This window comes from Alligator sinensis, unplaced genomic scaffold, assembly GCF_000455745.1.
Source record: "Alligator sinensis unplaced genomic scaffold, ASM45574v1 scaffold1049_1, whole genome shotgun sequence".
NCBI lineage: Eukaryota > Metazoa > Chordata > Crocodylia > Alligatoridae > Alligator > Alligator sinensis.
In genome coordinates, this window is record NW_005842672.1 from 352060 (window position 1) to 368106 (window position 16047).

General features: G+C 42.7%; 1 protein-coding gene across 4 annotated transcripts in view; it reads left to right on the plus strand.

Annotated features, from left to right (window-relative positions):
- The window catches only part of CERK (ceramide kinase), a 64743-nt gene that overhangs the window by 10177 nt on the left and 38519 nt on the right, over positions 1-16047 (plus strand). For 2 of the 4 annotated variants that reach the window (XM_025215775.1, XM_025215772.1), the window contains exons 2-4: positions 8982-9092; positions 11212-11334; positions 14732-14857. In XM_025215775.1, the coding sequence (XP_025071560.1) occupies positions 9068-9092; positions 11212-11334; positions 14732-14857 (274 nt within the window). In that variant the 5' untranslated portion in view covers positions 8982-9067. The remainder of the gene's footprint in view (positions 1-8981; positions 9093-11211; positions 11335-14731; positions 14858-16047) is intronic. The other 2 variants (XM_025215773.1, XM_025215774.1) reach the window with 2 other exon arrangements.

The window sequence follows — 16047 nt, forward strand, 5'->3', positions numbered from 1 at the left end:
TCTCTCTCCCTCAAAAGCATGGCTGTAAAGTTAACTATGTTATCACTGAGAGCTGCTATAGTTGGATTGACTCCCATGTTCTAGCAAATGCTGTGTATACTGGTTGTAAATGTGGACTTTATATAGCATTACTGAGATTAGTTATCATAAATAATCAGGATGGAAAACTATACATGGGAACACTCTGATCTTGCCAGTGAGGACTTGGGGCTCTGAAGTTGAAACAGCGGCAGGAAAAGAGCTTTGGACCAAGATCTTCAGATCACTGAACTGAGTTTGAGATATCATCACTTATGTTCCTGAAAGCTGAGTGGGAAAACTAATTCTGTCTTGTAAAGCTGCCTCTTTAAATAAAAGAAAAATAAAACATCTCCATATTACATCTGTATACTATGTTTTTTAGTCATAAGTACTCAGTTAATACTGAAACTTAAAATATTTTATTGCTGTTTAGATGTGTTGGCTCTGTAGGCTGGATTATTTCTTGGTTTATAAATATCTACCAACCTACTGAATTCCCAGTTGTAGTGTTCAGCTTTTCTCTTCTGTTCCTGTGCTGAAATAGTGTAATTACCAGAACTGTCAGTAAGAGCAGAATTTGGCTTACAAAATGTTGTTGGCTGTGATAAGTCTTTACTTTCTAGGGCAGAGCGGGTCTGCATGTAAACTAGTGATTCTCAACAAGGGTGCTGCAAGATCTTTTACCTGGCACCCCATGGCACCTTTGAATGTTAGTGCTGTTAAGTGTGCAAACATGAGTCACAAGATAAACCCAGAGATTTCAAATAGAAAATTAATAGTATTTAAAACAGTCTCAGATAAAAAACGTCAGTTCTTTGCAACAGGAATAATTGCTTTTTTTTTTTTTCCTTAGTAAAAAGGCAAAACAAAAAGCTGGTATTTTCTGCGGAGTGCCCTGGATCTAATAGGAGATGATCTGAGTCTAGAAAGTTGAGAGTGACTGATGTAAACTAAACAAACTTGCTGTGAAAGTTGCTGACGAATTTGGTGTACCAGATTTGCCTCTTAGTAGATCACACTTTAGTTCCTCTCAAATAGCTAATTTACTGCATGAACCAAATTAGTAAACATTGCTATTTTATCAGTAGGTGCTAGTACTCGGGAACATATAAAGCCACAACAACAAAGAAAGGAACTAATGATACGAAGGCAATTTTTCTGAAGTTTGTGTCTTACATCCCTTCTAAAACCCCATGTTTTGAGCAGGGTGGGGATCACTTTGTGAATAAGAGTTAGACATTTTGTACGTCAAGCACAAGACACTTGCCTCCCAACCCTTTATCCTTGGAACAATGATAGTCTTTGCAGACATTTTTCTAGTCTGTCAACTGGTATGTTTTCTGTAAAATCATTGTTACCCAGATCTAAAATTTGCGGTGACTAGACTGACAAGGTTCCTTGGGTGAATTTGATATCTTTTATTAGTCTAATAAAAGATATCAAATTCACCCAAGGAACCTTGTCTGCCTATGTCCTTAGACCAACACGGCTACAACCTAAACCCCTGGTGACTAGACTGTCTTTTCAGTTTGCTGACTGTGGTCTGCCCATTGTGAGAAGAGAGAGAAGGAAAGCCATGTAGCCCTAATACGCCAGTACGGGTAATCTATTTAATTTTATTAGTGCCTTGTTTCCATTATATATAACATACTAAAAAAAACCAAACTATAGCAGCTTAAAGAACAATTATTTAAATTTGAGCTTTGCAATTACCAAGAGTTACTTTGACAGTTGCAAAACCTGTAGTATTCCAAAAATAGTTTTGTTAAAACTGTTAGTTTCCTGAACTTTAGCATGTGCATGCTTTCCTTGTATATCAAAATTAAATGGCTATGCTTCTCTTTTCTTTATAAAAAATATCCTTAATTTAGTAAGTTGCAAAGCAACATTTAGATGTGGATTTAGTAGAGGAACAAGCAGCATTACAGTATGCGGAGACCTATTTTTGGCTATGTCTAGAGTAGTTTTCCAAATGGACTTCAGTTACATAAGATGATTAACCCAACTCTCTCAAGTAGTTGAGAAGGAGCTAGGGGGGTTGACATACAAGTTAATGTTCACAGAATTTAACTTGTTTATTTAAATATACTCCCATCTAGCAAATGACTGAATACTGCCAAATTTTCATTAAAATATTGTCATAGCAAGACACTTGCTGTACTTTAGGACACAGATCCAAGTGTTAGTTTAAAAAAAAAAATCAAACTGACAACATCGGTGTGACAGTGGGCAGCTCTCAGGGCCAGGCCTCATGCTGGCCTGTCTACCTGTCTCTATGGGGAGTCCTCCCAGTTTCACCTGCCACACCTTTGCTGTTCCATAAACTGTTGGTATGATGTGGGAGACTGCCCATTTCCTGCCCTGATGCCAGGGGGTGCTATCTGCCACTCTGAACCTCCCCTACAGCGCAGCCCATGCCTCACAGACGGCACCCGGATTAGTTTTACTCCCCGGTCTGAGACCAGAGCAAACCCAATCCAGTTTGGCTCCACTCCCCTGTGCATTTACACTGCCTCCCCTCATACTCTGCCCCCCCTCTGGGGCCTCTGGCATACCTCCCATTACTGGGCCACACGCCACTGCCCTTGCTTCTCCTTGAGCAGCTCCTCCTGGGCCATCAGGCTTCGCTACTCACATACTGGCTTTGTCACACAGTCCTTTGGTTTCTGTGAGTTCCCCTGCTCTGTGTGATCCAGCCTTGTGCCAAACCCTGGGCTAATTCTTCCCCAAGCCCCTCACTGGGCAGCTCTACATTACACCCCACCCTGGGGTCTCTGTCTCATGCTTGCAACTGACTTCTCATGGAGCTGGCCCTTGTGCTGGCCTTCAGGCTTACTCCCATTTGGCCCTACTCAGCACACCCTTCAGGCCTGCTCCCACTTCAGCTCTACTCTGGGAAAGGCCTCCCAATGCTCTGCACACGATCCCGTCTGGGGGCTCCGGGATCTGCATGCCTGCTGGGCCCAGGCACCCACATGTGGGCATACCTGCCCACCCCCCTACTCCCCCAGCTCTCAGAATTACCCACCAGATGGTGGGGGCTGGGGTGAAGGCACACCGACCTGCCTTTCACCGGCAAGGTAACTGGCCTTGCATTTCCTGGCGGCTCCTGCACCACTAGGAACCCCACCAGGCCACCCTCCCCTGGGAGGGTGCAGTGTTAAGTTTTGCCCAGTACCAAGAGCCTCCTACCTCACCTCTAGATGTCCCATGCTGCTCAGCCAGGCATTGTTTCTGCCTGGGCTGGCAGCAGCAAACTGCAGCCATTATATGCCTCGTGTTCCAAAGTAGCTGCCCTCATCGGACACCTGGTAGCTGCCTGCCTCTGCCCTTTAAGTGGCAGGCACCCAAAGGTGCCCTGCCACAATCAGTGTGCAGCATTCTGCCTTATGAATTTTCACATTATAGTGTCCCTATTCTTTGGAGCAGCACTATCTCAAAGTCCTGAGGCTGGCATCATGAAGGACATGAAATTAAGCATAGGAAAGAAATCTCTCTCAATACTGGAGTTAATCATGGTCAAGCAGAGCAACTGTGGCTTTTAAGAAGTTTGTTTAATCAAAACAGGAACCTTGCATGTAACAGCATCTATACAATATATATTTTGATTTCCTCCAAGAAGGAGGAATGGGAACTTTGGGTTGTACTTCAGTCTTGCTTCACTTTTAATGATTCTGTGTATATTGAAAGTACAGACAGACTTTGGAACAAAGGCAAAGTATTATGAATTGTTTATGCAAAGACTGTACTCGATTGGCTGTTCATTTAGTCAATAAAGCTGTAAGCACTTAGGCAGGTACGCCACCAAGCCTGACTGAAAACACTTCCGTAAGGAATCAACTTTACTGAAGCAAGTGGAGCTAGCCAAACATAAAAACAAAGTGGTGGTGGATCTTCCTGGTTTGGAGGAAAGACTATGATGTGAAACATGTGTGCTTGATGTATTAATTCCTTAAACATTAAAAAAAAAACACAGAAAAACAAACAATCAAAAAAGCAAACAAAACTTATTAAGGCTGGTTTGTGCTATTTGTGGAGAGACAATTGCAAAATCGAAAGGCATCAAGTGTACAGTTAGTAGATAAATATGGACTTGTTCAAAGGGAATAATCTCTCAACAAAAAGAGAGAGGAAGAGAACCACTCTGTTTCCGTAGGCACGTTGGGGATTATTCAAGTTCATTTTATTGAGGCAGAGGGGAGAAGGGTGGTCTTTTAGTAAGATCTGTTGCAGCTTGCCACTATTCAGGTTCCCAGTTTAGGAAATTATCCTGTTTCCATGAGAGAGTAGGCAGTGGATTGCTCTCCTACCATTTTGACCAAGAAAACATCACTGAGTTAAGGCCAGTGAGGCCCACATTCAGTACAATGGCATTTTTTTTCTGTGTGTTAAATCAATAACTCTTGAAAAATTGCATCCAGTTGATTCAGACTTTGGGAAATTATCTAGGTGTCATTTCTCATGCTTCAGAGTGAGACCAGAAGAGGTAAAACAGGAATTTATGCCTTTTAAAATACATATTCTAACTGATAACTGATTTAGACCTTGAAGTCCTTTGTTTAGAACAGTGATCTCCAACCTTTTTAAGCACAAGATTACTTTTTGAATTAAAGTGCAACCCAGGATGTACCTCAAAGAAAAGTGTAGAAACAACAGTTTATTAGAGTTACAATTTTTCCAGTATCAAAAAAGAGGACACTAGCAGGCAGGAAGGGAAATGGGGGGATATATGATGGGGGGCAGTGATATGCCTATGCCTGCCTCTGCTCCTCACTCCCAAGCCCCTACACCCCCAATGCTGCCTGTGCCCTGCAGACCCCTGCCCCTCACTTCCGACCCGCAGCCCCTGCCCACCCCCAGCTGTGTGGTTCACACAACACACGTGCACAGTCTCTCTCTCTCTCTCTCTCTCTCTCTCTCTCTCTCCCCTGGGAGTTTGCCGAGGCCCACATGCAGACCATGTGACCCCCCAACAGCCAATCACCTTGCCTGCTGTTTCCAGCCCCAAGCAGCCAGCCTGAGAAAGCAGAGGCAAAGCAAAAACCTGGATATTTGCTCACATTTCAAAAACCTGCCCGGACATGAGGATAGGGGTCCAAAAAAAGGGGACATGTCTGGGAAAACCCGGATGTATGGTAACCTTAGGACTGAGACCGAGATCGACTGGTCAGTCATGGAGCCTCTGACTATTGCGATCTACTGGTTGGTGACTACTGGTCTAGAAGGACAATGGATCTTTGTAGTATTTGCATGGTTTCTAGTACTACTGCAGCCTTTTAAGATATTTTGGCACTGAGATTTTTCAAACCATGGGTAAAATTAAATGGTCAAACAGCAAGTAGACTAGTATCCATGCTATAAAACACACACTGTCTTCAGAGCAGGATCAGCTCCACCAGGCTATGTGCTAGTGCACTTTATTTGTGTCCACAAATAGTTGGACCTCAGGGATAACTCCCTGCTGCTCCTGGGATTTCTGGAGTCTGATCCTGTGGAACAGCCCAGGTACTACACGCAAGTTGGGGCCTAGCAGCAAGATGCTCACGCCAAGGAAATTTCCAGGGAATATAACTGCAAGTGTGGGAGCCCCTATATATGTTTTCCTGCTTGAAGATGCACACCCCAAGTTGCAGCTAAGCAGCACCCCAATAAGCACACTTGTGGAAATCCTCTACGGGGGGATTCTCAGGACATGTAATCAACAGACTAATACATCACAAACTGACTACATTTTGTTGGGGCAGTATTTTGGGGCCTTGCAGTACAACAAGGGACTTGGACATCTTTTTATTTGCAACTTCTGTTGACATAAAAGCATTTCTGGTGGCATAAGGGTAGCATCTGTTTGAACCCTATGCAAAATTTTAGAGAGATTTTGTTAGTTTGTATAGTGTTGCCTACTCTAGAAGTAAAACCACTGCAAATCTTGTGAGTTCAGTGTTGCTGTTTCTACAAGGCTTTGAGGAGTAATGGAGATGGACCTAACCCTCAGCTGCTGATAACACAGGAAAAAGTCTCTCCCCTAATCTCTTTAATAAAACTAGCCATGTGGAAAGATCAGGTAGATCTATGCCCAACTTTCAAAGAACAGTCAAAACCTTGCCTAAACCATTATAGCATTGTACATAGGCTTCCTGGAAGTTCTCCATAGTGCAGAATATGACAGTCTTCAGGGAAAGATGAATCTGAGCAAACCGTATGGAAATTTGGCAATATGCCCATCAAGTGATGATTTTTGTGTTTTTGCCTTGTAAAGTCCAGTTGTGAGTCAGCTTCTATTTTTTTAAACACTATAATCCATTCTGCATTCAGAACCTGAAGCTTTAATGATAAGTCAACGGCCAAAGACAATAGATGGCTTCCCTGCTAGCGTGATAGGCATTTTAACATCATGGTATTGAATTCAAATTACTTTCCAACCAAAAGCCGTCAGAGCAGGTTTGGAATCTGGAACTTCCCCAATGGAAAAGCATGGATGCAAAAAACATCTGCTTCTGGAGAGGAAATGGATTCCACTGGAGAATTCAGTAGAAATTGTACAGCATGCTATTGTCTAGGCTTTCTGCTCAGTGCTGGTTTACCTAAGTCTGCCATTTTCATTTGAGAGACTCTCCATCTTCATAAAAAACAGTTTGGGATACAGGTTGTCTTTTAAATCTAAGCCATGTAAAATGTGCCAGGATAAATTTGGTGGCTGTATGTAAAGCTTGCAGTAATAGCAATCTGAATATTTTTCATGCAGTAATCCAATTATTATCTGTGGGTTTAGGCAGCTTTATTTCCTTGATATATAGACAATGTACAATAAAGAAATGTTCCTTCTTTTACTACCGTTAGCATCCAATCAGCAAAACTCTTTTCCAAAATGGGCATTAAAACAATCTGGCATTTTAAGTTTTATTTAATTGGAATGATTTCCATTTAGCATGTGCAAGTAATATAAAAGTGAATTTTATAATTAAATTGCAGTTGTTATACATATAACAAAGCTGTCTTCCCTAATCAAGCTCATTGGAATGTGCCAGTTATTTCAAAATAAAAGATAAGATGCAAAGAGTGGCAAAAAGGTAGAGCTAAACCCATCTCATTTTCTCCTGGCCATCTTCCCTCCTCCCCCCCACAACACCCCCTTATTAGTTTTTCTTATTTACTACTTCATATTTAAAGAGTCAAAGCAACTCAGCATTAAAATAACTTTTATTCACCCAGTTTATTGAAAGAGCTGACCATTTGCTGTAGCAACCCAATATGAAACAATTAGGTATACAGTCCTGAGGCTGGAAAGGACATCAGGGGTCATTTAACCCCCTGCATGAATGCACGATATGCTGTTCCTAAATCATCCCTGTCAAAAGCTTATCCAGCCTTTTCTTGAAAGGCTCTAATGAAGAGATTCTACAGCTTCACTAGGCTGCCTTTTCTGTCGTCGTACTGTTCTGGCATTAAGGGAGTTTATTCTGAGATGTAATCTTAATCTGCTTTCCTGCCATTTAAATCCATTGCTTTGTATCTACCTCTGCAGAGAGTGAGACCAATTGTTCAAGATGGTCGTTATGGTGTATTTTTTATGACCACCTTTCAGTTATTTAAAAACTACTATCATATTCTCTTCTCCCAGCTAAACATACCTAGTTCTTTCAACATTTCCTCATATGGCTTGTATTCCAATCCCTTTATCATCTTTGTTCCTTGTTTCTGGATCTTGTCCATCTTATCTACATCCTTCTTAAAAATGCAAAGCCTAGAACTGCATACAGTACTCTAGCTGAGGCCTAACCAGTGCCAAGTAAAGGGGTACTATTACCTACCATGTCTTGTATACAATACTCCTGCTAATGCAGCCCCAACTCCCCTGCTTTTTTTTGCTCACTAGTTGAGTTTTTGATTCTCCCTCACACCCCCAAGATTCCTTCTCATGGTAAAACTGAAGTTTTCTGTCCTTTTTTAAGCAGATACATTCACACATATCTATACTCATGACTGTTAAAGAAACAGCTGCCTTGTCGTTTCATAGTAGCTAGAGTCAGGAGGGACCTGAACAGATCATCTAGCCTGACCCCCTGCCACAGGCAGGAATGAATGCTGGGTTCACAAGACCCCAGACAGGTGATCGTCCAACCTCCTCTTGAATTTGCCCAAGGTAGGGGCAAGGACCACCTCCCTGGGAAGTTGGTTCCAGATTTTGGCCACCCTAACTGTAAAATATTGCCTTCTGATCTCTAACCTAAACCTATTCTCCATCAGCTTATTACCTTTGCTCCTCGTCACCCCAGGTGGTGCTGGGAAGAAAAGGGCTCTACCTATTTGCTGTTTATCTCCCCCAATGAGCTTGTAAGCAGCCACCAGGTTCCCCCTCAGCCTCCTCTTGCCGAGGCTGAACAGGTTCAGGTCCCAAAGTCTCTCCTCATAGGGCCTGTCCTGCTGCCTTCTCACCAAGCAGGTGGCCCTCCTCTGAACCCTCTCCAGGCTGGCCACATCCCTTTTGAAGTGCAGCGCCCAGTACTGGACGCAGTACTCCAACTGCGGCCTGACCAAAGTTGCATAGCGGGGAGTATCACCTCTCTGGACTGGCTTGAGATGCACCTTTGGATGCATGACAAGGTATGGCTGGCCTTGCTGGCTGCAGTCTGGCATCGGCAGCTCATGTTCATCTTGGAGTCAATAATGACTCTAAGATCCCTTTCCGCCTCTGTGCTTTCAAGAGGGGAACTCCCCAGCCTGTATGTATGCTGTGGATTCCTTCTCCCAAGGTGCAGCACCCTGCATTTATCTACGTTGAACCCCAAATAGGAGTTTGCCTTCTATTCCTGACTTAGTTGCACCAACTTTTTTCATCGTTGCTTGTCTGATGTTCACTTACTCTTTACACTGCATATGAATATATAACATACGCTAAACTTTTGAAGCTGTTTTAAGATTCTTCTTTCTTGTTGATATACATGGATTTTGTGTTTTCACAGAAAATGTTGTTCCAGCCTCTGAGATCGTTGCTGTAGAAGAAACCGAAATTGATAAGAAGCAATGTGATAGTGGAAAATGGCAAAAAATGTCAAAACTGCATGCTTTCACAGGTATAGTAACTAATCCTATTCTTGAAATCTAGTATATAATTTAGTCCTGTTAAAGCAATTAGGAAACTTTTTAAAAGGCCTTCAGTCTAAAAGGAAGTTATGAAAAAAGCTTTTATAAAAAAGAATGTGACCAATAGCTTTCTTTTACTATTAAAATGCTTTTAAAAAGACATTTTTAATTATCTATGGTTTTGTATTTAGTTCTGTAATTAAATCATAACCCTTGTTTTATTATACCTCTCTCGCCAGGCAAATAATTGTAGCAGTATAGATTCTCTGCTAATTCACTAGAGAATTGAATAAAAGCTATTGGGAAATGAGTCCTAAATAAACTTGGCCCTTGTCAAACTTGGGTCTGTCCAGCTTTTCTGCCAAGCTTGAGAATTCTCACATATTTTGTATGCAAGTACTTCAGTCATACATTGAAGTGAGGTCTGACAGTAATCCAGCCTCATTAGTGATGTGATGTCAACTCTTTTCCCCCAACCCCAGAAATGTGGCATGCCCAAACCTTGTGTTGGAGGACTAGAGTCCACAGACAAGCATTCATTTTTACTGGTAAGGATTTCTCTGAAGTTCTTACAGGTAGAAAAATAGGCTAGGGGCCAGAGTGTACATGCATTTCAGCCCTTTCGCTGGCGAGCTATGCAGATGAAGTGTGGCAGGCTGTCAGCAGGCAGCTCCCTTAGGTTTTAAGTCACCTCTTTGACAGCCTACATGAGGTGCACACAGCGTGACACCCCATGCTGGAGGTGTGGAGAAGTGGGGCCATGGATAGCCTCTCTACCTTTGGGCCCCAGCTTTTAAATTGCTGTGTGTGCCACCCACCTGGGCAACACATGTGGAATTTAAAGTGGCAGGGCTGTGAATCAGGGTGGTGAGCCAGAGAGGTTAGTATTTAAAGCCTGGGGACAGAGAACCAAAATGGAGGGAGGTGAGGTAGGTAATCTTCTAGCTCCCAGTTGTACCCGGGGAGTTCCAGGATGGCTCCAGCTGGACCTGCACCTGCACCAGCCTTTCTGCCCCCATCCTCTGGTCTCCTCCAAATTATACCTCCAGAATGAACTGGAGGAGTGCCCTGGGCAGAGGCACTCTTTCTCATCAGGACCCCTCCAGGGCTGGAGGAGGGTTTCCAGGTCAGGAGAATGGCCCTGCATACTGCAGGTAAGTTGACTGGTGGGATAGGGGTGGGGTTCCCACAGGGTTCCATGACAGCTTGACTCTGAGCACTTTCTCTCTCCTTCTGTTTCCCTTGGACAGCAGGAGGAGAAACAGATATTGGGTGTCCTCAACCCCCAAGAGAAGTGGGCAGCCATTCAAGTTAATACAGGCAGGGAGAGTTCTTCCTGGTTGGAAGAGGTAGTACTTTCTTGTGAAAGATCCTTTTTTTCTTCTGCAGGAAAGCCTTTGAATGGCTGTATGCTGTCTTTGTGCTAGGAGAGGCTGTTCTCCTGGCGCAAGCATAATGTCAGTACTGTGTGGCCAGAACATATTCTTCAAGTCTTTAGGTGTATTTATTACTCATGAGAGAGAGTTCCTTCCTGGTTCTCTTCTCCTATACACACATACTACCAGAGAGGACTAACATTGACTTTTAAAAGTTTTTTTTTTTAATTGCACTCTATTCCTTTAGTCTCTCTGTCATCTAGTGTGAAATGGGAGATTCTGAGCCCTATGCATTTTAAAAAATATTTATTACTTGAACTTTTCAAATTTGAAATGATGTATTTTTTCAAAACAAAAATTCAGGCACATGAATAGAGTAGTTTTTGCATTTCTCAAATCATTTCTGTAATTGGTTTCTGGAAAAAGTAGTATTTGTTTTTAAAGTTCGTTTTCAATATTTGAGCAGGAACTGTAATTTGAATTTAAAAGGAATTACTGTGATTATGTTTTTGTTATCTGGTGATGTGAAACACATTTTTTAACACTTTTTATATGAAAGTTTTCATTTCTCATCATTCCAATAGAAAAATGTTCTTGGAAGGAATGGTCATAATTTTGTAGCCATTAATGCCTTTTCATTATGTTTTAGTGTTTAAGCATGAATACAAGCTACAAAAAGTGTATTTCAGACTTCATACAGAACTTATGGGATTAAATTGACTTCTTTTGACAGTGCATTATATTAAAAGAGCACGAAACCACCGCTGGCGGTGCAGTGAAATAACTTTTTGGTGCATTGATGAACAGCTGTGTAACCAGTGGATACAGGCACTTAAAGAATTACTTGATTCACAGAGTAAGTTGAGTAAATTACTCTAATAAACATTATTTTCAAGGTACATGAAGTAGGTTAGTTAAGATTTTGACACATCTCTTAGAACTATCTTTTATATCTTCCCAAGGAAGGGAATGTGGAATTGGCTTGCAGCCTAGCCTATTTGAAGTAGAATAACAGGCATGGAGAAGCTTTGCTTATGGAAATGCTGGCAAAGGACCCTGACCTCTGTGTGTGCAATATACATATACAGGGGATCATGCTGTCGTATAACCGCCATCCGAACTTTAGTTTAGCCTCCCCTAACTTTATTAGCTTCAAACATACATGCTGACTTTTAGCTCCTGTTTTCTGTCTTCCCACCCTTCTCCCCTCATATTTCTCTTGTCGATTGGAAAGCCAATGACGTAAGGATTATGCTTTTTTGTGTGTGTTTGTATAGCACTTAGAAGCTCTTTTGTTATCAGGGCCCCACCATGCTAAGTTCAAGTCAAATGTAGGTATATAGTTATAGTAAATTTTGCCAAAGGCTTGGGAAATGAAAACCTATGTCTGTTACAAGTAACTAAAGACGTGCTAACTTTTCCTCCCATGGTAAACCAAGGTAGTATCCACATAAGTGTCATCTTCAAAGTGCTTGCCAATTGCTGGCCATTTAACTACTATGTTTGAGAGAAGCTTTCTATCCCTATTATAACACAAATTCAAAGAATCATCATCAAATCATAGAAAAATTAGGGCTATTTAGCAGGTCATCTAGCCCCACACCTGGATACAACAGGATGATTTCTAATCTACGCCATTCTAGGCAAGTGTCAAAAGAAAGCAAAATCACTCCATTTGTGTATGCTCTCCTTATCTTAATTGTAAATTTCCTTAATGTGCAAAACCTTAATATTAGCTTAATTCTAATTTGAGAGATCACTTTTTAATGACTAAATTGCTTTACTACTACTAGCCATGAGCTGTCCAGAAGCTACAAGCTTGAACCCTTTTCCTTCTGTGGTTGTAACCCAACAGGGGTTAGCAGATCATCTAACTTGCTTTCATATATAACTCAAACCATGGCATTTAATCCAGTTGTATCTCTCTACTTTATGATTTCCATAAGGCTTCTGGAGCTGGTACATACTTCCTGGGCATATGCCTGGGCAAGACCTGATATTGTCAGCCAAGTTTTCCTTCTCAGTTAAGGGAACTGCAGTACTTCTGTTTTGGATGTAACACATACTAGACACGTATGTACACATGAGAGGCTGGCTGTGCAGTAGGCCAATACCACTAAACAGTAGCGTTGCGTGGCAAAAACCGCGATACAGTGTTATTGCGCAGTAGTATTAGGCTATTGCGCAGTAGTGTCATAAAACTGTTTGTCGGCACTACTGCACAGTAACTCGGGTTACTGTGCAGTCATTTAGTACTTGTGTAATACTAGTACTTGTATTGAGTACTTGTTTATACAAGTACTAAATGACTGCAAAGTAACGACTGCGCAGTCAGCGTCTCGGTAGACGTGGCCACTGTTTAGCAATTGTTCCCTGGTTTGCTGCTTCATTGTGATGAAACTGCACCTGAGAAATGAAACAAGCACAGGCTTGATCATGACCAATGAATTCAACCACTATAAAATATCTAATTATGCCATTCCAAATTACAGTAGAAGCACTAAGACGAGTAAATCTGGAGTGGCTAAAAATATAAAGCTATTTTCTTTCAGAAAAGAAGATAATCTTTTTCATAGCAGTTTTTTTAACCACTTCTGTCTTGGTTATTGAAACAGATGAGCCAGTAAAAATAATCCCAACCGAATCTATACAGAAAAAAATTATGCTAGCTCTTTAGGCCAGGACCAATGTACAGCAGGGAGAAGTGACAGCTGTGCAGACACAGCTGGAAGCTGAATGGCTCCAACACAGTTCTTTTGTCTGCACCTGTATCAGGGCTGTGCTGCTTCCAGCTGTCCCTGTGCTGCAGCCGGGAGGTGGTTGCGGGGCTGGGAGAAATGGCTGTCCACCCTCAGTCTGGGTTGCTGATGTGCTGCCAGCCATGTCAGGCTGGAGCTGGGTTGTTCTGGCCCGCAGCTTAAGAGTTCCCAACCACTGCTGTAGGATATCAACTATTTTTACAAGAAAAGAATGTATGCTTGTGTGGTTCAAGGACTATCATGAGGTCAGAATTCTTTTTCCAGCTCAATCAGGTTTCCTGTGAAAGTTTATTTTTCTTTTAAAGTAGGGATGATTTATATTAACTATGTAAAAATATGGAACTCTACTCATACTTTTCAGAAACATTATTCTGTATCTACTAAACCCCATTTGAGGTGTCTACTAGACTAGCTCTTTGTATCGTGTTCCCTGCCACACACGCATACTCCCCCATTGAATCCACTAACTCAAACTTCTACCATTGCAGTATGAAACTGTAGTTGAATAAACTTCATAGATTCATAGACATTAGGGTTGGAAGGGACCTTGGAAGATCATCTAGTCCAGCCCTCTGCCCCAGGGGCAGGAAGTCTGCTGGGGTCAAAGGATCCCAGCAAGATAAATCTCTCTTAAAGGAGTCCAGAGAAGGTGCTTGCATCACCTCTGGAGGCAGTCTGTTCCAGGCCTTGGGGGCTCGGATAGTAAAGAAGTTCTTCCTTATGTCCAGCCTGAAATGGTCTTGGAGTTTGTAACCGTTTGACCTAGTCGTCCCTTGGGGTGCTCTGGTGAACAGGCGTTCCCCCAGATCCTGATGTACACCCCTTATAGGCAACCACCTATATAAGGGGTGTACATCAGGATCTGGGGGAACACCTGTTCACCAGAGCACCCCAAGGGACAAGGTCAAATGGTTACAAACTCTTCCAAGAGGACTTAAGTTTATTTTATAGTGAGATAGATAGATATTGGAAAGATTCCTGAAGTGCAACACACAACTTTACAACATTTTCTTACCATTTTATTATATGGCAGATGAGCATTTCAGTTGTCTGCTACTTAAGCTGTTTTCTAGAATTCTAATAATACCTTATATCCAGAGAGATATCTAATATAACTCACCTACAGATAGCATTCAGTTTCTGTGTACACTGCTACTCAAGAAAAGTCACTTCCCTTTTTTGGATTGCCACCTTAGTTTTATCTTGTTTGAAGCTCTGATGTCACTAACTTTCATTTTATCTAGTGGAAATGCATTATAAATAATACAGAACGTAATTAAAGTAGTATGAATCACGTGCTTTTCTCCATAAGGAACTTGTCTAATCTGCTTACTGTAACGTTACAAAAATCTTTTATACCCATTGCCTTTATTTTTGTATAATTTCTTACAAATCGTTATATTTTTATAAGGAATTTCACACTGTTAATTATGAAAATTGCCTATTTTTATATAGAATTGCTTACTACTGTATTTCTTGGTTTCATCATGACAGAGTCTAGGCCAAAGCAATTGCTTGTATATATTAATCCATATGGTGGAAAACGGCAAGGGAAGAGGATCTATGAACAAAAAGTGGCTCCACTCTTTAATCTAGCTTCTATCTCAGCTGATGTTGTTAGTGAGTAACCAGTGTTGTTCTTCAATCTCTTATTAATTTTTTTCAGCATAAATGTATCTTTTTTTTTAAGAACACAGTTTTATCCATGAATAAATCTGTGAAATTAAATAAAAATGATTTTTAGCTAGTGCATCTGTATCACTGAAGTTCACAACTTCCAGATGATATACATTACATTCTTACTACATTTAGTAAATTGTGATAGTTCTTAGCAATAAAAGGTTTTTGTTTTATGAAACATCCTATTCTTTTCTCTTTAGCTAGAGACAGATGTTCCAAAAGCCCAAGCCATTGATTCAATCTTTGCAAGATAGTCTAACCTGCAGAGAGTGAACCAGTTTGCAAGTGGATAGATGTTCGACACATGCCTGCAGTGGCTCAGGCCAGAAGCCTGGGGGCACTACACCAGCCCTTCCCTTCCAATGGGGAAGCTGAGCTGAGGGGGGTGTGGCCAGGCTCTGGCAGGTCCAAGTTAGACTAAGGAGGGGTTTAAACCCCCCCCACCTTGGCCTGCAGGGTTTGGAGGGTGAGGCATGGGCAACTGGTGCCACTTGAGTTGCCGCAAGTGGCAGCGGTTCACTGCTGGCACTTCTGGGTGAACACGATCGACCGTGGGGGGGACCGCTTCTCCCGGCACCCCCATTCCCCCGCCGGTGCTCTTGGGGGGGCACCAGCACTGTCGCTTGCCTCCCTGCCCGAGAACGCTGGCTGGCAGAGGGTGCATGTGCACCCCTGTGGACCCTCTACACCTCTCCACTGGGGTGGGGGAAGAGGGATCCTCTGCTGGTGGGGGGGAGGAAGAAGAAGAGGAGAGAAGAGCTCTGCCCATCCCAGCAGCTCCCTGACAGCTGGGAGCAATCCCCACACACAGCGCTGCCCGACCCCAGATGGGAACTCTTCCCCCTCCTCCCTCACCACCCCGGGGTGTGGAGGGGGGCTCTATTCAGTGCAGGGGGGGGCTTTTCCCCCTTCTCCTCCCTCCTCCTTCTCTTCCTTTTCCCCAAACCCCCCCTGCGGGGCAGGGAGGGGGGCTCTGCTCCATGCTGGGGTATACTCTTCCCCCATCCTCCTCCTCCCCCCAACTCCTGTTGCCAAGGGGCGGGGGCTCTGTGCTGGCAGCCCTTCCCTGGCTCTGGCCCTGGAGGGGGACACTTCTGCCCCCACTCCATGGGGCAGAGGGGGTCTGTTCA